The sequence below is a fragment of the Lacerta agilis genome, chromosome 8 (genome assembly GCF_009819535.1).
Source record: "Lacerta agilis isolate rLacAgi1 chromosome 8, rLacAgi1.pri, whole genome shotgun sequence".
In the NCBI taxonomy this organism is placed as follows: domain Eukaryota; kingdom Metazoa; phylum Chordata; class Lepidosauria; order Squamata; family Lacertidae; genus Lacerta; species Lacerta agilis.
The window spans coordinates 48,035,587-48,061,049 of NC_046319.1; the positions used below are offsets into that span (position 1 = coordinate 48,035,587).

Genomic DNA, 25,463 nt, shown 5'->3' on the forward strand with positions numbered 1-25,463 from the left:
GTCTCATATGGAAAGGTTCATTCTGATTTTTTTAATGAACAATATACATTTATGAATATTCTTGATTTCTTAAATCTCCAGTGACCTTGAATACTTGTCTGCAACTGACTAGAATTTATAACAGCATCTTTGCTTCCCATATGACATCAAGCCAAGATTAGTGGAAATTAAGGGCTGGTTTCACATTCCCAGTTACCATGCATTCCCAGTGCTGAGCTTTTAATCCATGTTCACAAAACATTATCCGAAATGCACATTTATCCTGTACTTTGTTACAAATAACTACTGTTGGATGTATTGTTCCACAAACCATTTCTAATGCAACTTCAGTCAAGGGGTGAACACCTTTGCATAGGTGAAGACATCCCTGGCCTGGCAAGGGTCCCCAGTGCGTACACAAGCAGAAACAAATCTGACACTAAGGCAGGTTGATGTGCGCTGCTGAGGGCAAAATGCTGTGAAATGCACCAAAAAAACAACACTGAGCAATGTGAACACACCCTAAGATTAAATGCTTCTTGAGTCCTCCTGGCTACGCAAGCGTTATGTGCAAACACAGTCAGTTATGGAGATGGGGCTTGCATTGCTGAAAATTGCACAGGAGGTAGAAAGTAGCACAGGAGGCCAAATGAAAAAGCAAAAAGTTCATTCTCTTTGAAATGTCACAACTTGCTGAATTGCTTGCAAAGAGCTCCTAATTAGGGATGCTTCTGCCAGCAAAATCAGCCTCTGCATGGTAGACTGTCACTTCTCTGTGTGGAAGGTTAGCTATGAGCAGTACCTGAGCAAGAGGCATTAATTTGGGGATTTAACACTCGGGAGGACCTCTTATTTGCATTCTTCTCCAGATCCACAGTTGGCATCTGTGTCCTGATGCAAAAACACAAACTACAACAATGCACAATTATACAAAGGCAGGAAGAGAGTGGGGTTGTAACAGAGAAACCAATCAAGCAGTAACATTACATCTGCTGTCCTGGAAATAGCTGTGCTAGGTAGGCAACTATCATCACTAAATGCAGAGAGAGGCTGTCTAAGGCCCAAAGCAGCTGTGTCTGGGCACGTGGCTACTCTGTTCATGCTATTTTCACCAATATCTTTTGTACATATTACTTGGCTGGTGAACGGCATTGCAAAATTCAGAGAAGTGCATTTATGGAAGGGTGGCTGTGTTTTGGTTTGCATATTGTTCAATCTTGTGCAAGTTTGGTAGATTCAACTTTAAATGCAAACTGAATCAAATTTCTCCATCATCCTTAGGCAAATTTTGGGCTCCTAGGCAAAAGTCAACCCAGCCTTCTAGTAAACATATCCCACACCCGAAAGTATTTAGAGATTCACACTACTCACCTTAGAACATGGGCACAGCCAGGATTTATATTGGGCAGGATTTATGTTGGGGGGGCAGAACCTCAGCTAAGTATTTTTTGTATTGATTAACTTGATGGGGGGCTGCCCTTCCTCACACACTCCCTTGGCTATGCCTAGGCCCTAAAAATTCTCGCCTCCCTACATTTCATGGGAATGAAGGTCAGGCGAACATCTGTGTGTTTCTATTGTGCGGAGGGACTTTGTCCGGCCCTATCTCAGAGTCTCCTGCAAGTTCCTCCCAGTTCAATGCCACAGGTGTTTGCTGGTGTTCAGATGCCACCCCTCCCTCTCCCATCCTGCACATGCATGTCTTACCGAGGACAAATTGGCCTCCACATCATTCAAATTCCATTCACTTGCAGATATAGTGGGGTTGAAAGCCTAAAACAAACAAGGTGTAAGATGAACCATAGCTTAAAAACATCAGGAGAATATAAGGTTTTTGCTGCATTCGATTCCTGCTCTGCTCACATTGGGGTGAGGGGAAGTAAACTGTATATCAAGACCCTTCTTACCCCTAGATCCAGCAAGTGTTTAAATGTAAGTAAGGATTCAAATTCCTGGTGAGGTGAAAGCCTAGGTAATGGGCCATTAAGGTAACAAAAGAAGTGGATCTGTGCCAGACAGAAAATGGGTGGGCCTCCCTCCCTCAACTGGCTGGTAGTTAGAAAAACAAAGGCCAGAGTGGAGAGTGCAGTGACTTAAGCTAAGAGCTGGAAGCTGGGAAAGCAGCAGCCTTGGAAGCCAGAAAGAGAACCAAGTTTGATTTCTGCTCAAATCCAAGGCTATGGGGGAAGCAAGGCACTATTAGGGTTTTAATGCTGTGAGCACATACACAAGCACCCACTGTAGGCTCAGGTTGTATATATAAACCATATACCCTAAATACATCACAGTCTCCACTGTGCCTCATTCCCAAGGAGCCACGAACCCTGGGTAAGTGCCTGGACCCCCTGGAATCTCACTCAGATATCGGGTTGGCGTGAAACACTATAATTAATTCTACAGGTAGGAGCTCAGTCACGGTGATTTCTGTTATTCAGATTGTAGGAAACAGTTTTTGCCAATTCTTTAAAAACATTTCTAGAGGAGGAGGAGGAGGAGAAGAAGAAGAAGAAGAAAGCTATAAAATAAAGTAGATTCTGCAGCCCCTGGAGGCCCTCAGAGCAGCCTGTGTGGGTGACCAAGCAACTAAATTCCACCTGTGGCTGAATTTTGTTGACTCAAACTCTCTGTGCACCGGAGGGGGGGGGGGCAGGATAGAAAGAGTGTGGTTGTGATGGGAACATCTTGCAGCAGGGAGTTCCATAAGTTAATAATGTATTGTGCACATTTATTTCTTTTGCCTGAAATTTTCTAAAAGGAAAGGAAATGCCCAAATTTTGCTTACTCAGATTTCATTAGCCAAATTTATGGGTTAAAAATAATAAGATGCTGCTGCTGGAAGGTGCACTTTTGCATTCATTTTAATTCCACAAATCTCTGCCAGCTAGTGAGCTTAATTGAGTCAGCCAAGTCTCAACATTTCCCAGCAAAACCCGATAATCTCAAAGTGTACCTTTTACCATTCAGAAACCAGTTAGTTCAATGTGTGTGAGGAGTTTATGGATTTGAAGAATTGTATCTGCTCAAAGTTGAGGCTCCAGTACTTTGGCCACCTCATGAGAAGAGAAGACTCCCTAGAAAAGACTGATGTTGGAAAAGATGGAGGGCACAAGGAGAAGGGACTAGCATGAGTTTGGCCAAACTGCAGGAGGCAGTGAAAGATAGGCGTGCCTGGCGTGCTCTGGTTCATGGGGTCACGAAGAGTCGGACACGACTGAACGACAACATCTACTCTAAGGGCAGTTTCTACAACTTTGAAAAACAAGAATGATGGAACTATAAAACTCTTGTTGTGGTTAGACGAAAACTTACATCCAAAGTAGTGGCAGCTTCGAGATTATACTGCTGGTTTCTAAGAAGGATTTGAAGGCCTTCCAGATTCAAATCAGCACCATCTAAAGGATCAGAGATTTCTACTCTGTGAAAACACAAGAGGAACAGTTGCCCACTGGGACTCAGGTTAAGCATTTGTGTAACAGGTGGGTCAACACTCTTTCCTTCCATCTGTTGTCCAAGGAACAAAAAGCAAGGGCATGGTGTTTTGTCTTCCCCCATTTTATCTTCATAACAAGTTTCTGAAGAAAGTTATAGGATTGTCCTATGAGTCTCATGCCGGGATCCGCTTCCTAGCTTAACCTGAAATTAGGTTAAGCTATAGACCAGGAATGGGGAGCCTGTGGCCCTCCAGGTGTTGTTGGATTCAAGCTCCCATCAGCCCCAACTGGAATAGCCAATGCTTAGGGATGGTGGGAATTGTAGTCCAGATCATGCAGAGGGCCACACACTCCCCATCTCTGCCATAGGTCTTTTTGCTGTGATGAGCACCTAAAGAATCAATGTTTTGCTAGTTGCATCCCCTAGAGCACAAGCAAATATTAGCATAGCTGCAACTACTAAAGCCTTCATGTAATACTCTCCATCCACAAGCAATGAAACAGTGTGGTGCTAGAGCACATAGTGGCGCTCCTCCCCTCACCTGTCTAGAGGTGCCCTTCTGCCTCTTCTGTCAAGTGTCTGCAAACTTGCTGGCTGTGGCACATCGCAGCTCCCTCTGCCGTCTAGCACAGACTGAACCATGGCAACAGGCAACACAGGAGGGTCTGAGCAGACATTACAGCCAATCAAGGGGACAGCAGGATCTGTGGATGCGGCTTTCTGCTCAGGGCTAATGGGTTCTTCCTTGACCAGCAGGAGGCAGGTTTCCCTGAACCAAAGACAAGTTTCAGCACCACCCTGATGCTTTTTCCCTTTCAACTCACTCCAGGGCCAACGTGCATGAAAGTCAGTTCCTCCCCCATACCAGGGGGAGGGTGCAAAATGGAGAGGAGAAGCAGTGGGCATGGGTACAGTGTGGTATAGTGGTTAGATTGTTGGACTAAGCCTGAGAGGCCAGGGTTCAAATCTCCAAGCAGCCAGGAAACTCACTGGGTGACCAATCACTGTCTCTCAAACTAGCCTACCTCACAGGGCTGATGTGAGGATAACATGGGGAAGACGAGAACCATGTACACTGCCCTGACCTTGTTGGAAGAAAGGGGGGGATATAAATGCAATAAAATAAATAAATATTGGAAATGCTAATTGAGAGAATGGGGGAGAGGGGAATGAAAGACAGAAGTGGCAGGGGGAACCTTTTTTTGATATACTCACTATAGGTAGAGTTCATCCTAAAAAGCAACATTATAAGCCGACGACTGAGTATAAATTCACCACTAATGCATTATTATTGCACCAGTGACGTAGAATGATAGAATCATAGAACTGTAGAGTTGGAAGGGATCCCAAGGGTCATCTAGCCCAACCCCCTCCTATGCAGCAATCTCAACTAAAGTATCCCACATGTTGCAGAACACACACAGGGGGGGGAAGGCAAAAACCACCCGTCTGGAGGAGCCCCTAATGGCAAAGCTGGCCCTGGTCTATTCAGTCTCCTGTGGCATTTATTTATTTCTGTCTCCTACATCCATCCATGTTGCTCACTAAAACACAGATTTTTCTTACCTCTCCCTGTTGGAAGCAGGCTGCATGACCACAGCATTAGATGGCGACACTTCAGTAACATCTGATATTATTGGCCCTCCTGGGACAGCAGGGCTGTTTAAGCATGAAGCAGGTTCTGCAGATGGCTGAAGACAAGGATGGGGGGGGAGACATATTTTTTTAACAATGCAACAATAAAGCGTTGCTGTAACAGTCAGCAGTGCAGTTGGGTAATGTTAGACTATAGACTTAAGTCACGTGTGGGGAGCCGCTCTATATAGTACCTGCACCAATTGGAGGCTGGACTAATTAAATTTGAGACCACTTGAAGTCATAGAATCACAGAACTGTAAAGTTGGAAGGGAAGCCAAGGGTCATCTAGCTTTCCAATGCAGAAATCATAGCTAAATAATCCCTGAGAGATGGTCAACCAACCTCTGTTTAAATATCTCCAATGGAGGAGAGTCTACTCACTACCTTACAAGGTACTGAACAACTCTTACCATCAGAAAGTTATTCCTAATGTCGACTCAGAATCTCCTTTCTTGTAATTTGAATCCTTTGGTTCGGGCCCTACCCTCAGGAGCAGCAGAAAACAAGCTTGCTCCATCCTCCATTGGGCAGTCCTTTAGATAACTGAAGATGGCGATCATATCACCTCTCGGTCTACATTTCTCCATGTTAAACATAGCTAACTCCTGTTCATCATAAGGCTTGGTTTCCAGACCCTTTATCATCTGGGTCTCACTCCTCTGCACACATTCAAGCTTGTCAATATCCTTCTTAAACTGTGGTGCCCAGAACAGGACACAATCTTCTAAGGTTCTACTTCAGAATGTAACCAGCTGCTGGAGTGGGAGGGGGGGAGTTCCTGCTCATTCTGCTGAGGCAACAGGGCAGGGGAGAAGGAGGCTGCCCTCAAATCCTGCCCTGATGGGGCTACTGGTAATTGTGCTTTTTCTCTTGCCAATTGGATCTATACACATTGGCTTGGGAGGAGGGTCCCACTTAGTGTGGAACAGGCACACATTACATAACAAATTCCCAACCTCCTTTTTGCCTTGTGATGCTAATGTCAGGACATATGCAGGAGGAAATCCATGGATACTAAAATGGGTGCTTAACACTACCCTTGCACCCCAAATCTCCCCTGAAACCATTTTAAACTCTCCACCCTCAACAAACAAATTACTTCCATAAACAAAGGTTTGGGGACACATGTTTCCTGAAGGAAAGTGTTCTTTCCAGTCAAGTTTATTTATTTTGTTAACTTTATTGCTCACTTTTTTTAAACAAAGTAACTCCAAGTGACTTACAATACAAAAGAACCAAACAGACAGATACATTGAAACTGGGATAATAGAAAACAAAGAAAAATCTAAAAGGCAATTCTATTTTTTAGAAACTGGATTAAACACGCCCCCTCTGAGGCCACAGATAATTAAAAGCCAAAGGGCCTGGTGAAACAGAAATGTGCTGCCTGCAAGTTGCTTTTGCAAAACATGGAGGCATTCTTGAGTGGAACAATCTGATGTAAAAGAATTAGAATTTAAATTTAACTGAATAATTGATTAAATTGCACAGATGCGAACATGAATAAAGCAACTACTGTATCTTGAAAGGGGGGCGGGGCGGAAGCATGACACCTTTGCTTTCAGATGAGGCACACAGGCCCTTGTTTCAGCAGGGACCACTTCAGAAGAGGAAATGTTCCCTGTATGTGAAAGAATGTCTGCTTCTTCATATATGGCACCTGCTGTCACTCACAGTGTTTGCAAGTATCTGTACTGAAAGGGTAACCTAGTGTGACAAAGCATGTGTTTTGCATGCAGTTAAGTCCCAGGTTCAATCCCTGGCATCTCTAGTAAGGGCTGGAGAAGTCTACCATCTGAAATCCCAGAGAGTTGCTGCCACTTAGTGCTGCACACAACAAATACTGAGCAAGATAGATCAGTGATCTGACTGGGGGGGGGGGGAGAAAGCTTCAGGTGTATGTTTAAAAATAATTTTTTTTTAAAAAAAAAGTTTGATTGATCACTAGTACCTTGCAAATAAATATGAGCAGGCAAGAAGACTAAATTAGATGGATGTCATCCCAAACTCACCGACTGGATGAAATAGGAGTCATGAATGGGATCCAAAGACAAATGCTTCCTGAACTTAGTCATTTGTGGAGCAGAGTTGCCATCATCCAGCATGAGAGGTCTGTTGAGAGAAGGAAGCCCAAATCCTTCATCCCAGTCACTATGCTACGTGACTTGTAAGAACACTATCACAAGCTCACTGGTTCTGTGGATGAGTGTTGAATCTTTCTTGGGGCAGCTAGAGGAAAGAACAGCTGGTGCTTCTTTTGGCCTTTAGGAGGCTTCTCAGCTGATCAGGTGGCACTTGGAAACACAAACACACGGAAACTGCTCCGTGAAGTCTAGGCTCCCCACTCATTCAAAGCAATTTCCACAACACCAGCCTTCTTCAACCTGGTGCCCTCCAGATGTTTTGGACTACAACTCCCATCAGCCCCTGCCAACACTAGTCACACCACCCCTCGCTCACAAATACAGCAGCTTGTCCTCTGAGCCCAGAGCTGTGGGGTTGCTACTCCTGTAACTAGAGTCCTAAATTAGACCTCCCCTTGGTCTACTCCAGCAAGGCAGCTCTAATGTTCCTAGGCTGTCCATATGGCAAACCATCGCAGGCCTTCCCTAGACTTTGCATCGGTCTACAGCCAACTAATAAGCTCACCCATGACCAATAGGCTTGACAGTCCCATAGGTGCACCTCCCTCTCCTCCCCCCCCCCCGGCCCCCTGTAATGATATTACTGGAAAACCTCTCTGTGGTTTCCACAGGGGACCTTGCCTCCACTCCCCTTTCTCTTCAAATTTTCTTCTTTCAATCCCCTGTATACCACTAAAACAAAGGTCACAGCAAGCTGACAGGGTGGTTCTCCAAGGGCACTGAATGGGACCTGTCAGCAGCTCTGACTCATCAGTTCCGAGGCCCATTCATTTTTCTGTCACCATGGTGCCCAGGTCTGGTGACCTACCACGCCACTTGGAGCTGAGCTCGGGTGTGTGGGGGGGGGGTTAAAATGAAGGGTGAGCCCCCAACTAGTTTCTTGCCCGTGCATGTCCATGCAGTCACATGAGGGTACTTACAGCTTTCTCTTTATTCCAGCATTGCTGGGGCTGGATTGGAGCTGGCCGAAGAGAAACTGAATCAGCTGTCAGGGGAAATCAAGGTCAGGTGTTTGTCAGTCAGCACAGTGATTCAGCACTCCACCATCCACCTCTCTGCTCACACAAGGAGGAGCTCCCTTCCAGGGGAAGGAGGGCTGCAAGCATCTGCTTTGCATGGAGAAGATCCAGGTTCAATCCCCAACGTCTGTAGGTAGTGCTTTGAGAAACTCCCTAACCTGCAATCCTGGAGAGTCACATCCAGTCTGTGTAGACAACACAGAGCTAGATGGAGCAATGATCTGACTTGATGTAAGGCAACTTATTATATAAGGCAACTTTCAAGTTGCCAGAAATGAAGGACAGGGGCAGGCAAGATGAGCCAGACATGGCCAACTTCCTTGACATAAATGTAAGCATACATCAAAAGTGTGCACTCTTATATGAATGCAGTGAACATGCAACACTTGGAATAGGAAGGGGCATTTGGGGAGGGTGGTCATATTGATAGATGCTACCCTGCCCAGGGGCAACAGAAGGCACCCCAACTTTGTGCCACATTGGATCAGAAACCTGGGTGATTCCTGACATGAAATGTAGCTACACTGGTCCTGAAGCATCTGCACAAATTCGGAAAGTTTGTCTTCTTCAGGCTGTGAGGGCAAGGACAGATGGAAGTGTGTGTGTGTGTGTGTGTGTGTGTGTGTGTGTGTGTAAACATAAGGCTTTTGCATGGCTGGAATGTAGCCTATTTTACAGAGGCAAGAGTCCATCCTATTGCTCCACCCAATTTTGCCTCTGACCCTGCCCAGCATTGGCATGTGGCATCTAAGAGGTTGCCCATATGGGAATGCCGCTCATGAGGAAACAATGCCCTTTGGATTGAAAAAGTTTCCCACTCCTGTATCAGATGAGCCCATCTGCTGCACAGAACCACATTCCCCGGAGTTCCTTGACAAAGCCCTGACTGTTGACCGTGTGCCAATTTCAGTGGAGCCAACCACCCTCCAATCTGCAAGTAGAAAACACCCACCACCACATTATTGGCATCAACAGAAACATTACCTTGTTGATCACTTTCTCATGCTGTGAGTGATTCTGCCTGAGACACACAACTTCCCTCCACAAAACTTCATTCTGCCTGAAAGGAATAGAGAACCGCAGGCTGAGGGCACAGTCGCTGAATGAATCACAGGAAACAATGAATGCACACTTGCATGCCTTTGTGATTCTGGCAGCAATCTTAAACACACCTGCGACGGAATAAGCACCACTGACCTCAGTGGGACTTATTTGTAAAATAACATTTATAGGATTGCACTGACAATCTGGAAATCATAAGGGCAAGTAACTTTTGTTTCCCCTACTAAAGGGAGGGGAAGGTTGCCCTTAGAGCACCTTTAGAGTGTTATATAGAAATATAACCATAAAGCTGCATCATTTTTTGTTGTCTTCTCTATATGGGTCCATTCGGACCCACTGCCACAACTCCTGCTGAGATTGGACACAGGCCTTGGGCTCTTGCGCTCACCCAAACTGGAGAGAGTTATTTGAATGTTAGGCCTCCCTTAACCTTTGACATAGAAATCGTAGGTTTGACATCTGGAGTAAAGATGGGCCCATATTCAGGTAACTGCAGTATCTTTACCTTCTGTGGAGGCAAGTCTCATCCAAAGAGGCCAAAAGTAACACTCCAGCTGCATGTACACAGAATTCTCCCAGTAGTCAGACTGGGTACAGGTAATATGCCATAGAATCATAGCACTGTGGAGTTGGAAGGGACTCCCAGGGGTCATCTAGTCCCACCCCCTGCAATGCCAGGATGCTTTTGGTAGCATTCACTTACTGCTTCATGTCCTGCACCTGACACTCCATTGTCTCTTGCTGACCCCGGAGGATCTGGATCTCGTACAGTAATCTGCTAAGGTCTTCTTGGCGCATCTTGGTTTCTTCACTTTTCACAATGGACACCTGAGGAAACAACCAAAGAAAGAAGCAGAAATAGAAGGATAAATTGTGCGAATGTGTGAGGTAGGACACACAATCCAGGGAAAGCTAAATGCAACTAAGGCCCTCTTCACCCAGTGCAATCCTGAGCTTTTGCAAGCGTACTCCTAAAAATGCAGTGAATGAATGTCAGGGAAACAAATATTTATCTGGTGAGGACACCTTCCTTTGTCTGGAGCCTGGCCTACAGCAGGGGCAATCCCTGATGTCACACGATCTCTCCCAGGTTTAGATAATCCTACAGAGCTCAAGCTGGGAAAGAGGGTGGAAAATAAAATAACAACAACAACAATATAATGCTTGTTTTAATGGGTTTGTTTATTGAGTATTTTAATTATGGATGCTGATTTTAATGTTTTGATGCAATTGTTTATTGCATATTTTAATGATGTGTGACTATATTTTGGTAATTGGTTTTATACTTGTAAATCACTTAGAAGCCGTTTTGGCAAGTAATTGGTATCTAAATTAAATATAATAATGATAATACTATGTAGTGTATGCAGCTGCCCTAAGTCCCATTGGACTCAATGCTGTTTTCACTAGGACTTGATAGGGATGAATGTGGTGTTGTTGTTTTTGTATTGGGCTACTCTTATGTTATGTATATACCACCTGCATGGTAAGAGGTAATTCCTATCCTTTCCCAAGCATGCCGTAAGTAGCACACGATCACAACAGCCTAATAGTTACTTGCATTTCCTACCTTCCTTTTGATGTGCTCAAGGAGGTGTTCATGGCCTTGTAGGAAATAAAGGTGCTGGAACTCAGTGTCATCGCGTTCAGGCTTGACAAGCCCGCCTTGTTCAATGTTCACCACTTTCCTAAAGCCATCTAAATGGACAAACAGAAGCCTGGTGAGAAGCAGAAGAACTGGGGGGGGGGTGTTGCTGATTTATACATTAGGCATACATCTATGACTGCACAAAAGTATGGAAGTGGCAAACACATGCTTGCGAACCAGTGTGCCAGTTCTACAGGACAGAGAGACAAAGCATCTGTCAAAATCCCAGATCAGCAATAAGTCTACATCTTCAATATTTCCACTATTCCCACTTTGTGTGAAGCCCCCAAGAAGGGGAGAGGCAGTGGAGAATTCTCTGTGTGCCCACCCTGCCTCTTCCAGATTAAAGGAGCCCAGTGGTGTCTTCCCCCTCTCTCTGTCTCTTGCTTCCTTCATGTTGAACTCTTGCTAGCTGCTGATATATAACTTTTTATTTATGTCGCTATTATTTTTATCTCAATTCTTTGAAAAGAAGTGAGATTTAAAAACTGGTATCCCGTTGATTTCACCTTTAAACAGTGCCTTTTTGTGATGCTGCTCACCAGTACAGAATACCTGGCACCTTTTTTCTTCTTCTTTTGCTGCTCATGGCAGCCATTATATGTGAATATATCATAAACTTAAATGTCTCTAACAAACATTAACTTACTAGGTTGCCAAATACAAAAGTCGGCTCTAGTGCTTCTGCTTTTTAGGTTTGGCAACATACTAAAACCACATTTAAAAAGTACAAAATTCATTTTAATCATGACCTTTCCTCCATCATACAAGCAAGACTGCACTTTCTAAATCTTGGGAATGTTACTTACACATGTTCAGTTGTCGCACAAAGCTGGCCATATTGTTGTGTTTGAAATACTTAGGCAGCACCTCCTTCGCAAACCGACTCTGATCAAAAACATGGAAGCTGGAACCATTCTTTAAAGGGGGGGGGGAAGAGTTAAACAATGTTAGCTACCTGCTCATTACTATAAAGCTCTAATGCTAAACTGAGATTCTGCAAATATGTGAAACCGGATTAATAACAAACCAGCATTTTCAAACAAAGGACAGGCTGAAATTTGCAACCTGGCTGCCATTTTTGAGGTGTTTTTGTTGGCGCTTTAATTCACATTTAGATACTTGAAAAACTAAAAGCAAGGCTTGTGGCACCTTAGAGACGTAACAATATTTTATCATGACATTTCAGTGAGCCAAGCTCACTTTGTCAGATGCATTAAGCAATATCTTGGTGGGCAAGAATAGAAAGGAGAAACCCGTAAGTTGAATGACAATGCAATGCAAAAATCGCAGTCAGAATAGCTTAACGATCAATGCCTCTTGGCAGAGAACCACAGGTGCCGAGTGTGTGGGGCTGTGGGTGCTCCAACCCCCATAACTTTCCCCATGAAGGGGCAGGGCACCCACAAATTTTTGCACAGGATCATGCACGTCACAGGTGCGGGTGCACCTGATGTCAGCATGCCCAGCACCACCCCACCCCCCGGAAACCCGCTGAGCCCAGTCCAGCCGGGCACGCTGAACGAACCATCTTGCAAGCCAGGTTTTATTTTCTCAGGTGTGTAATTTGGTACCTCAGCACCAGACAGGCACTTAAGTCTGCTGTCTTCATCGTGAAACACCAACCCATAAGCAGAGCTCATTGTTGCAACATCCTACCTGATTTTTCCACCAAAATAATAATAATAAAATCCCCATCCAACACCCCCTCCTTCCCACTTTGTGTATCATTTTGCCTGATGGAAGTTTTGAAGAACTGGAAAGGTTGCCACATTTTTGTGACTTTTTTTCCCTTATGGACCACAAGGCTTCCCTTGGGATTTTTTATTATGATCTGCCAACAATACAAACACTGTACTGTGTAATTAACTGTGGTTCAGCATCTGAAGGTCTTGTATTTTTTGTGGTTATGTCTGTTTCTTAGTGAAGTGTGTTATTTATGGAAAATCTCAAAATGTGTACACTCAGATATTATGCATATATGTATGCAGATATAACACATACTCTTACCTGTGGGCTCATGCACACTTTGCTCATCCTACACCTAGAGTCGAAGAGGTTTTCCACTTGTGCTATGCTTCCTAGGCACAGATCTGAGTGGGTTTTTTTCTGTTTGCCCCACAGGTTTCCCTGGGAAAACACACTCTTTACTGCTAAATCAGAACAAACGGCAACCCGCAGAAAACCCAATTGCCATTTGGGCTGACTTGGCACTAAACCGTGGGTTTTCTCTCGGGAATACGCCTGGGCAAATAGAAGCATGAACAGGCCCTGTGTGTGGATATCAATATAGCTATATGGCTCCTCTTCCCAGTTATAGATCTTGGCACATTACACACTAGTAGTTCGCAATTCTAAATAGGGATCAGGCTTCCTTGCTAGAAGTAGAAGGTGGTAGAGCAAGCCCCCCCCCCAAATACCCATTCACCATTAATTGTGTCCTCCACAATCCGAGGGAGTCTGCTCCACTGTTGAGCAGCTCTTACCATCAAAAAGCTCTTCCTTTATTGGCGGCTGCATGAGTTATTATAGCTAGGAAGTGGAAGTAGCAAGGTGAATATAAAATGGAATAATGGTATAAAGAGGTGTGGGATATAGCTATTAATGATAAATTAACCCGTGCTATTAAGGTAAGATAGGAAATATGCAGGAGAAATGATTCTGAGGAGATATGGAAGGTATTTGTAGAATTTGTACTGTTAAAACAGAAAGGGGTCAAACCACCGCAAGAGGTGTTGAATTTTTGGGAGGGTGGATAGTTACAATGGAATGGTCTCGGGGGTGAGGTGCACATTTTTATTTTATTTTTATTTACTATCATTACTTTGTTAAATAAAGGTCTTCCTAATGTTCCTGACCGCCTTAGTCAGCAGTGGAATTTAGCAGTCCTCCAATGAACTGCTGCTGTTCAGACCCCAGTACTGACAAAAGAACATAGTTTTACTCAGTGCGTTTTTTCTTAAAAAATGTTTAGGGGTACTCTCGTTTTCCTACTCATATTGAAACACTGCCCCTCAATGAGACCAAATTTAGATTCACAAAATGTTTAGGGGCTGCCGCAGTCAAGTATAGTTCTGTAGTGCGAAAGGAAAGCAAGTAGCCCACACACTTCTGTGAAATACGCACCTCCACTATTTTATCAAATGGTCCATTAAACAAACTAATAAAATGAGGTCTACTGTGTTGTAGTGGACAGCAAGAGACTGATCTGACCCCAGAGGGACTCGTCAGCTAAGGGTGGAACTGGGCAATTCCATGAAAAAGTCAACTGACATAACCATTTTTCATTTCCATATATAGTTATGGTGTTCTGTATCACTGTAAAAAATAATTTCCAAGTTTCATTATCTGAAAACAGTTTTTCTAAGTGGCATCCAGCAGCATGGGACACAAGGTGACCCAGAATGTCTCTATTTCCCCATCTAATCTTCAGTTAAAGACCTCTCCAAGTAAATAGACAATAGGTTCATAATCCTTTATTGTATTGATGGTTTTGCTTTTCCATTTGGTAAACAGAGAAGAAAATTTGTTTTAGGAACACAATAAGATGAGTTTAGGACAATAAAACCTACTTGGTTGAGTGGCTTATGTTGGTCACAAAAACACATGTCCCCCCCCACACACACACACCACCACCACCAAATGAAAATAAAAATGATGTTCTGGTTTAACTTTATTCTCTTCTTTGATTTCATTAGCATCAAGATGTGATGCTCCCTGAAATGTGTTTTACATGCAAAGTTCTTGTGATCAACATTACTCCATAATGTGCAACTTAGATAGCATATATGGTTATGTGTGTGATTTAACTCCCAATTCATACCTGCCTAACATCTCATGTTATGTAAGACAACAGATGTGTGTGGCGGGGGCCAGGTGGCATGGCCTCTCCAAAATGGAGAAGTTTGGGGTGCAGGCTATAAAGGGTCTTCCAGGCAAAGAAAGAGCTTTTAAACTCTGCTTTGCGTGGGGGGGGGGAGCCCTCTCAGCACCATCTCCAAAAGCCCCAAGATGCTTGTAGACTCAAGGGTATTTTGTGTTTTAGTTCCACAACCCCTCATTTTTTACAAAACAACACATACTTAACACACTTCTTATGGATAACCACCTGAAAATATTACTTACTGAAACTGTCAACTTTGATTAACATTACACTGGCATTTGTTAATTACCACCAGTAATTTTTTACCACAAGAACAGTAACAATTTAGACATTTACAGCAGAAATTTTCCACCCCATGTCACTGTCCTAGATTAACATGCTTCCATGCTCTTCCTCCTCAGGCAAGTAAAGAACTTGGGAAACTTTTGACCATGGCTAGCCATGCTGTACAGATTCAAAACTGGGGCTAACAAGCAAGTTTCAGAAACCACGGTTTCAAAGGTGGCTTGTTTGAAATTAGGACTACTTAATGTTAACCACAGTTTATTGGTTCAGTCAAAACATGCTGCAGTTGACTAAAAACAAATGCTTCTAATTCCTCCTGTGATCAGGGAAGAGGCTGGAGAGGATGATAGGCTCATTTACATCTTACCAATCCATAGTTTAGTTAGACAGTGGGAAACCTCCAGCATGTTGGGCCTAATTAGACCCACATCATCAGGGTGCACTGGGCAAATCCCACCCAACTTTTCCAGGCCTATCATCATATATGACATCCAGTATGGAAAAGTTCAAGCCATGACCAAGAAGAAGAACTGGGAATGCACATCAAGTGTACTCCTAATTCTTTCCTTTAAAGTCGAGTCACCTAGCGTTGTGGTGACATCAGGTTACTGGTGAGTGCAAGAGCACAACATCCAGTCTGCTGGCCAGATCCTCTTAAACACCTACAGTTTACTGTGATGTCCAAGTGCAGTATGAGGGAGATCAACTCAGTCCCAAGTAGGATTAAACACTTGTCAACACGTCATATTTGTGTGCTTGTGCAAATGTATGTAACTAGAGCAAAACAGGGCATTTTAAACTTTTTTTTTTTTAAAAAAAAGTACAGTTAAAACAGTTTAGCAAAAAGGACAGCATTTTATGTTAGTCCTGGAGCAGACCGACAAAGATCATTGGGTTTACATAAGTAAAGTCCATTGGTTTCAGTGGCTCTAAGTATGACTTAGCTGAGCACCACCCAATGCTTCAAAATTTAAATTTAATGTATTTTTTTACATTTATGGAATACAGTTATCCATATTGAGAATGATAAAACCAGACCAAGAACCAGTTCTCAGTTAGAATTTGCTCAAGATGCAGGCAGGATTTTTTCTCTTTCAAATTCACAAACAAGAGTGGTCTGAAAGGAGGGAAGAGAATAAACCAAGGAAAGCCCCCCGGCTCACTTCCTTTCCATCATTACTCCAAAACATCCACACTGAAAATATGATTTAAAAATTCTCACCCACAAATTTAACTACTGATTCTAAAGTGTGGTTTGAGACATTTAGTGGGTAATTTCATAGAAAAGTTCTGCAGATTTGAGCACCACTACACTTAGAGGCATTCGAGACATATATTCCATGTTCAGAGGTCAGGTAAAACTAGTTAAATACTACTAATTTCTGCTTCCAGCAAAAAACAAACAAACAACCCCCCTCGGCCGCCCAGCAAACATTATATTTTCTCCATATCAGCCAATGACCATTGACACACTTCATTATCTGTAACCAGAATAAACTAGCAGTGCTTTTAGGTTATAAGATAAATGAAACAGCAGACAGTAATGTGCAAAAAGCTAATTTTTAGAGCCATCAAGAAACGCTTCACAAGCTACTAAAATGTAGCAACTGAAAGTATAACTGATCAGGAATTAAAATCACAATAGAAAAATAACCTTTGTGCATAACCTCCAACATTTCTCCAATGAAAATAGGGACTCCCAAAGGAAAAGTGGGACATTCCAGAATCAAATCAGAAACCAGGGCAGCTTCTCTAAATCAGGGACATCCCTGGAAAATAGGGACACTTGGGGGGGGGGTCTGTCTGTGTGCTGCACTGATCCTCACAGCTTCCCTTTCCCCAACATGGTGTCGTCCTGATATTGCTGGGCCCCAGCTTCCAGTGAGCCAGGGTGGTTTAGTGGTAAGTTAAAGTCTCAGACTAGGACCTGGGAGACCAAGGTTTAAATCCCCCACAAAGCTCACTGGGTGACTTTGGGCCAGTCACTGCCTCTCAGTCTAGCCTACCTCACACAATTGTTGTGGGGTTGAATGAGGAAGGAGAGAACAGTGTATGTCACACTGAGCTCCTTGGCAGTATGGCCAATGGTCACAGATTATCAGGCAGCCAAAGAAGGCATCTGGAAGGCACCAGCTTGAGAAAGGTGGGAAGGCCCATTGCCTTCCCATGCAGGATGACAGCTATGGACACACAGTTGTGAAATAAACAAACAGGTGATCAAAACAGCTCCAGGAACAACTCTATAAGGGAAGGCAGCTACAATTTCATGTAAACAGTAGGGGTGGGCAAATCTGACAAATTTCAATTTCTCATTTAGTTTTTCGCATCAGTTTGCAGTTCATTGGCATTTCGGTGCAAGTTTCTCCCAATATGCACATTTTTGCAAAACAATGTTCCCTAATATTTGTGTATTATTTATTATCTGTGTAATTATTTTAACTAATAAATACATTCTTATGTGCACTTTACTCATTTTTTTGCAAACATTGCTTGGCTAGAGAATTTCATTGCAAAATTTGGAGAATTATGAATTTGAAGGATAGCCATGTCTTGGTTCACATATTGTTTGGGAAAGTGCAAATTAGTTTAAGCTCACCTTTAAATGTGAACCAAATTGAATTTCTCCCCCCTCACCAGTAGAGAACCAACTGATGCAGCATCATGCAGAATAAAGTGCTGGGATTCTGGCCCACAGATTGTAGGCGGGGAATTGCATTTCCAAGTGATCCCCACTATGGGGAAAGCTCTTTACGGACAACGAACGAGCACATCAAGCTTAGCACAGCCTTCTCCCTCAGAGATGGAGTCGTTTTCTCCCCAATATGCTAAGCTTTACATTCAGGAAATTTATGCTGGGAACACAGAACAAACAAACTTGACACTCCAGTCCACCTACAGTCTGAAGCACTGTAGCCCAGAATTCCATCATCTCAAGTCTGCCTGATGCACAAACTAGACCCTACATTTGAGTAACCCCCACTGAACTCAACACTGCATAGAAGTAAGTAAACATGCATAAGACTGCTTAGGTTAGGTACCTGAAAAATAGCAGTTGAACACATCACTCTTGGAGACCACTGTGTGGTTTCTAGCTAACGAAGCCCCTGTAAGTTGCGCATGACACACAGTGCCCTACAAGGGCTTGTCAAACACCAAACTAGCAGCTCCCAACGTTAGTTGTACTCACAATACTCCAACAGATGAGATGGTTGGTCTCAGGATCTTCTACCAATGTCCACAGCTTGGTGAGGAACGCTGGTACATTGCTGGGGTAGCCATCCATAGCCAAGGAAGTGGACGAGTCCTGCATAGTTTGTTTTTTTGTGTGTGTGTGGTGCTCTGACTACACTAGTGCCATTATCTCTTGCCCCACAGCAAAGCTCCCTTCCCTTTCTGTGCGTGTGTCAGAGGGAGAAACAAAACCATTTAGCGATCCAGGCAGAGCCGAGAAAACCTCCTCCTCCCACAAAAATCACATCAGCAGTGCTGCTGGCTCTCTTCCAAGCCCAGCACAATGGGCAGGGATGGCCAACCCTCTGGTTGAACAATGCACAGAATGAAAGCGCACCGCTATTTGCATTGCACAATGCCGTGAATAAAGATGCAGCATCATGGAAAGAGAATACACTTGCTTGCACAAACACAGTAGGCCAGGAGGTCAGCAAAAGCCCTGGAAAGGGCCAAGGGTGGCTCCTGCCCGTTCGCCTTCCCCATGCACAACTTGGAGGAAGTGACAGTAGAAGCAGACCTGCCTCAAGGCCACCTTAAGTTTTATTTCATTTGTTCTTTCAGCTTCTAGGCTGCTTTTCTCGTGGTTTACAAGAGGACAAACACAGCAAGGAGAATTCCAGCAGTAAGGAAAATGTTTCAAAGTATTTATTACAATAGAGGCAATTCACAGTAGCAGAATTGAAGGTGTGCCACCGGGAGACTAGTGTCACTAAGCAGAGTGGCTGACAGTTGAGGCGGTGAACATCACCCCTGTATGTGCCTCAGAGCCCACCCTCTGCATCCGATGCCCCTGCTCACAAGCAGCTCTTCTTCCATCCAGCCATCAGCTAAGGGATTATCCACACTTACAGTCCCTCTGCTCTTTCCAGGCACATTATGTGATTTAAAGCTCCATGTCTGAGCACCCCCACTTTTTTTTTTTTTTTGCTCCCGAGCTTTCCTTGCAAAAACCCACTCTTTAAAGCTCAGAGTAAACATCAACCTGCGGAAAACCCGAATTGAAGTTTGCTCCGATTCAGCTCTAAAGAGTGGGTTTTCGCAGGGAAAGCTCAGGGCAAAAGGTAAGTGTGGATAAGCCCTAATGGACTGCAGGAACCTTGGACCCAGTTGGTTTCAGAGCCATGATCTGCAAATACAAGAGCCCTAAGCAGCTGTCCCAAACTCCCAGTTACATACGGAAGGCAGAGAGATGGGAAGAACTCCATGACTGTGCTATCCCCACCTATCTGCCATAGTGGGAACTGATGCACATAATTCCATCCAAAAATGATGTCCAAAGCTTGGGTGTCTGGACACCATTTCTGGATGGAGGTACGTGCATCAGTTCCCACTAGAAAGTAATGTGCACCCACGTCTGCTGCCACAGCTGCACAGCAAAGTAAAGTAAAGTGTTTAAAATTGTTTTATGTGCAGATCTTGGTGAACTGTGATAAATGCTGTGATATCTGAGTTTGGCCGGGGGTGGGGTGGGGAATACTAAAATCTGCAGTTGTGTAAAATTTAAAATATCCTGTATCCAGGAGACTAAGAGAGACTTCACTGTTATTTACACTGATTTCAAGTAACATGCTTTTATCTCCAACTCTAGATTGGTCCTGTGGGTTTAAAATTTATAGCAACCCATAGGACTGACTCCTGCCCTGCCTATTTTTAATTTGTGTCCATATTGTGGCTCTGGAACAGGAGACTCAGTGGAAACAGCAACCGAGTACTTTTATGCTGTGTTTATGCCAAATAATGTCGCTGCTCTTTCAGGGCACAAAGTGTGCATGAACTCTCATTTTGGTCAAGTCACTGAACTACTGCTGGTGGGATATCAAAAGAGAACTTCTGCGCTGACAGGGTGTATTTTTTCAAACCTGGGCAGTGTGAAAGAAAAGCTTCTACCACTGCTTCGCTAACCGCAGAGTAGCAGTGAACCTCTTTCAGATGCACACACTTTCCTGCCAGTTCTATTAGTGAAGCGTTGAGGTCAGCAGAGGGGGCGTTGTAAAGGACCAGCCTCTCCAAAGTCCTGCTGTAAGTGCTGGCAATGAACTTAACCTGATCGGCCATGTGCAGAGGTGTGTCAAAATGCAAAGCGGACACGGGGATGGTTGGCTTCAGTACCACAGGCATCTTCCTTATAGGGACTGTTGGAGCAAACTCCAGCCTCACGCGGAACTGTGGGTGCTTCTCACTCACCATAGCCCAAAGCTCTTTAGGAATGTTGACGTCCAGCCCTTCATAGAAAAGGTCCAGAAACCGGAACGGCCCTCTGTTTGGTTTCAGCAGTTCCCGAAACATCTTCTCGGATAAACTGGCATAGCAGACCCCCAAGGCAGATAACTTAGGGCAGGTCCTCAGAACATCAGTGATTGTCTCTGGCTTGACAATCATTGGACCAGGCGCTTGGTTGTTGATGAACAAGGCGTGCAGGTTTGGGCTGCTGGATGCAATCATCTGAACAGTCCCGTTGTCCATAGTGAAAGGCATTTGCCGGAAGTCAATATACTGGAGATCAATCCCATTCCTGCTCTGGCAGATACTCCGGATGCTATGCAGGACATCTTGGCCGGAATAGAAATAGGGGCTTATTCCCAGGCATACAATACAGAGCCCCTGCAACCTGCAGCTCTGACAGGCCAACATGTCCAAGATGCCTGTGGCTTGTCTCCGGTTCAGGTCCAGGGACTGGTCAACCACCAACTGCAGGTGTCTGATGAGGCCTAGGAACGGCTGTAGCCACTGCAACAGGCACTCGTCATCCTCATCCTCTGTGTCAAAACTGAAATAAGATGTTGGGGAGAAGCCATGAACTCCTGCAGTGCTGAATTTGAGTTGCAGCAGATGAACACTTCTAATATGTTCTCTGGAACACTGACTAATTTGCACTTCTTCTAGGTCTAGGAGCAAGTTAGACAACTCTACAGCTGTAGCATCACCCCCCGGCCCAGCAACCTTTTATTTAACTAAGTTTAATAGCCTTTCTTCCAAGGAGCTTGAGGCAATATCCATGTTTCTTCCCCGCCCCCTTCATTTTACCCTCAGAACAACCCTGTGAGGTGGGTTAGGCTGAGAGATATTGTGAGTGTCCCAAGGTCAGCCTGTTAAGCATAATAGTTGGACCAGCTATTAAGTATGAGCCATTTTCAGGTATACTTTGTAAGGTCCCCCCAAAAAAATTTTAGAGGGAGAAATATACACTTAATGCCAGTTTTGATTTTTCTAGGTATAAACAGTGTGACTTGGGAAATGTTTCAGCTTTCCAGGTTAGAATGAGTCAGGGAGGACTGACTATCCTTGTACTGTATTATCAGACACCTCTAGCAAATAGAGTTTGCACGTTCTGTGAGCAAAAATAAATGCTTGTTTGTGGACACTACAGCAAATGCGCACTCAAAACCATGCAGGAAATGGAACCCACCAGTCACAACTTATCCTCTGCACAGCTTGATTTAATCCTGCACTAGAACACTGGCCTCTATTATGACACACACCATGTTTTCACTGCGAGGTGCAAAAAAACAAACAATTTTTATACTTTTCAGTTGATTGGCGACGTTTGCCAAGTTCCTAGGATACGGCTTTCCAAGAAGTACTCTCACCATTTCAATGTACCTGTTAAGTTGTCCCAATGTCTTTCATTACAATCACATCAAGTGTCAGGGACTGGCAGGCTGCTGCCGTGCTCCCTGGGATCTTCTGGGATGGAGTCTGGCACAGGAGAGGGGGCCACTGCTGTTCCCCACTGCTATATACATAGCTGTCAACCCTCCCTGCTGTTTCCCAATGCTATAATAAGGGAATTTCCCGCAAAAAAGGGAAAGGTTGACAGCTATGGGAACATGCATCAGCCAGGAGGCAAGAATCAGAGGCAAGGGAAGCTTAGAAGCTGGAGGGGGGAGCACAGGATGGGTCAGAAGCAGAGGGGGGAAGAGGCAGGTCAGGCAAGTGCAAGGGCCATGTGCTTCCCACCCTCTCATGCACCACTGTCCCCCAGAACTAGGAGGGAATTGTAAAGTGATGAGCAGAGGAAGTTTCCACACGGGCGCAGTCTCCATACATGCAGTCCATCAGAGGAAGGCACCTAAACTGGTAGAGGGGGAGTGACCCCCCCCCTTGCTGAAAGTTCTCCACAGAGCACTAACCTGGGAATAGCTGGCTAGATGCTAAATTGGAGTGCTTAGATATCCAGAGCCTGTATTATCTTTGACAATAAATATTTAACTACTGTATCTGATGTGTGCATTCCTTGGCTGGGAAGCGCCCTTGACAGCAAGGATTGAGGGATGTGTGTGTGCGTGTGCGTGCGTGCGTATGACTACTGAGAGTCTCATTCGCCTTTAAATCCATACTGACCGAACTTGTGGAGGAGAGAACAAGCATGTGCCTTCCAGCAGAGAATGAGGAGAAGGCTTTGAGCCAGGGAACCTGTAGTGTTCCAGATGTTGTTTGGCTACAACTCCAAGCATCCTTAACAGCTGACCATGCTAACTGGTGCCTGATAAAAACTACTTCTTCATCATCATCAACACCACCACCACCACCACACACACACACACACACACACACTTGTTAGCAGGCAAGGTCAATAACGTACATGTTCCTTTTTGACTCTACAAGCAACCAGCCGCAAATGCTGCCTCTTACCTGATTTCTGTAAAATCCCAGACACAACTGGAATGCACTTCTGCGGCCCAGTGCTCACACACACGCACAACGTTGTATCTGTCTCTGGCAGGCAAGAAGGAAAATATGTGGGCCAGAATTTCCCCTGGGATACAGTTCCAAAGGAGTTTCGCCAGCTTAGGCATCCTCTGCAACAGCTGTCTGAAGACTCTTCCTCACTGAAAGGCAATTTCCCAAAGATGAAAGGCATCAGTTCAGTACTGTCAACACTGACAGGCAGCAGCTCTACAGGTTTCCCAGCATGTGACTACTACGAGCCCTACCTGAAAAGGTCAGGGATGGAACATCTTCCAATTTTAAAACCTGAGGCATCGTATTACTAAGTCAGATTGCCTGCACACTTTCTGAAGCAGTGGGGTGAAACTAAAATGACAAGTTGTAAAGCATGGAACAGATGGGAGAGGAAAGAATTATTATTACATCTATAGTCCACTTTTACTCGCAAGGAATTCAAGGTGGCACAAATGGTTCTAGTCCTCTCCATCTTCATCCTCACAACAGCTCTATGAGGTAGGCTGGGGTGAAAGAAAGCCAGTGACTAAGCCAAGGTCACCCAGGGCTGAAGCAGAATGACTTGAAACTCCAAAGAAGAAAAAGAAGAAGAGTTTGGATTTGATATCCCGCTTTATCACTACCCGAAGGAGTCTCAAAGCGGCTAACATTCTCCTTTCCCTTCCTCCCCCACAACAACCAGTCACACAAGCAGCAGTGACTCCAACCACACAGAAACTTCAATTGCATACTTATGTTTTATGTAAACCACTTGAGAGCTTGCCCATTAAATAGCAACAAAAGGAATAATTGCTGAAGCGATGGCACACAGAAATCATCTGAATGGCAACACCCATCAACTTTTTTCGGGGGGGGGGGGGGCAGCAGCTGGTCCTCTCAAATATTTTCCGGGGAGAGTCAAAAGTACCTCAGCCCTTAGGTGTTGACTCCAATGCACACAGCCATCTAAAGAGCTTCAAAGTTTCCTTCTGTCCAGGTCCACAGAAATTACGCAATTTGAAATTATCGTTTGATTTACAATTCTGCAGGGCGGCCCGTTTCATGCCACTCGGCGTGTTAGGGAAACCTGACAGGAGCAAGCGCTGGATCCGTCTTAGACAGAAGCAAGCCGGAAACACCCAGAAAGCAGACGGTACACTTTCCTTGAAACACCCCCATCACCTTAATCTCGGAAGCAGGAGGGAAGCCCGGCAAACGGCGTCGCTTGCAGCAACCTGAAGAGCGAGCAACTGCAACGACGCCGACGCCGCACCCAGGGGTAGCCCAGCGCGAAGTGAGCACGGAGCACGGCGCGCGGTCTTTTTCAGCCGGAGCTCCGCGTGGCTCTCCCGCCACACCTGCGCCCAATTAACACCTGGCCGCGAGGCGGCAGCCTGAAGTACGCAGGCGCGCGGGAGGTGTGTGTGTGGAGAAGCGCCGCACCTGGAGAGTTAACTCTGTCGCTTCCGGGCAACAGGAATTGACCGCTAGGAGTCGCTACGCCGAAAGGACGAAAGAAAAGAAACAAAGCAAACTTGGGTCAGATGCTGTAATTTGTTCTGTGCCCACTTCAGAAAAGGGTGGTGGGGGCGGCTCCAGCTGTACTTGACGGCAGGGCCGGATTTAGGTTTGATGAAACCATAAGCTACTTAAGGTAATGGGGCCCTTTATATGTCCAGATGTCCTTTGTCGACAACAAATTGTCGTTTTCTGTGTTGCATATATGCCATATGGTAATTTATGGACCTAATAGGTATCTAAAACCATTTGCACATAACAAAATATGTATTTTATCAAAGTAATTGTTGAACTGAAATACAATTACCTACATCATAGGAGCCTACACAACACAAAACACTGTCGCTGTACGTAGGTTTTATTTTGTTTTTTATCTTATATTTTGGAAATGTACATCCAGGTGTTTTTTTCTTTGTTTTTTTTGCGGCCCCCAAGAGAGTGGAGCCCTTAACTATAGCTTGTTTAGTTTATACGTAAATCCGGCACTGCTTGGAGGCTCTGCAATCATTGTTGAGGGGCGGGACATTTAGCGCTGCAATCGCAAAAGCGAAACACATTTTTAGCATTCAGAAGAAAATAGATGCAGAGCCAATTTTTATTAGTCCAGTAGACACTTACTTGAGAGTAAACCCCATGGAACTCAGTGGAGCTTACTTCTGCGTAGAAACAAATTGACAGCCAGTGCAGCTGTTTTGGAGCAAGAGATTATACACGTCCCAAGGCAAACCCAGCCAATAATCCGGCCGCTGCATTTTGGGCCAGTTAAGACTTTGTGAGTTGTCTCCAAGGGCAGCCAAGTGCAGAGCACATTGCAACGATTCGCTCTGTCTCTTCTCAGAAACATGTCCTGTTGTGTTCTTCCCCAACCCAAAGTCTTTTTCTCTGTACAACAGGAGCTTGCACTTTGCAGGAGAAATTCTTATTTTTTACTTAAAGAAAACTCTGGATGTTTGGATGATGGA

The 25,463-nt window shown here is 44.6% G+C and overlaps 1 protein-coding gene across 6 annotated transcripts; it reads right to left on the minus strand.

Annotated features, from left to right (window-relative positions):
* Positions 1 to 593: 593 nt before the first annotated feature.
* Positions 594 to 24,251, minus strand: HSF4 (heat shock transcription factor 4). 6 transcript variants are annotated; one of them, XM_033157247.1, is made up of 14 exons: positions 23,912 to 24,251; positions 22,954 to 23,150; positions 20,506 to 21,088; positions 11,732 to 11,840; positions 10,845 to 10,972; positions 9,978 to 10,102; positions 9,197 to 9,272; positions 8,114 to 8,178; positions 7,062 to 7,161; positions 4,978 to 5,102; positions 3,953 to 4,180; positions 3,289 to 3,394; positions 1,687 to 1,752; positions 596 to 888 (listed from the first exon to the last, which is right to left on the minus strand). In XM_033157247.1, exons 2-14 carry the CDS (start codon positions 23,115 to 23,117, stop codon positions 829 to 831), a joined length of 1,935 nt encoding a protein of 644 aa, XP_033013138.1. In that variant the 5' UTR covers positions 23,118 to 23,150; positions 23,912 to 24,251; the 3' UTR covers positions 596 to 828. The 6 variants fall into 6 exon arrangements, with proteins under 6 accessions (XP_033013142.1, XP_033013143.1, XP_033013138.1 ...); XM_033157248.1 differs by having other exon boundaries at positions 596 to 870; positions 24,166 to 24,249; XM_033157246.1 differs by having other exon boundaries at positions 597 to 888; positions 24,166 to 24,249.
* Between the last annotated feature and the right edge of the window lie 1,212 nt (positions 24,252 to 25,463).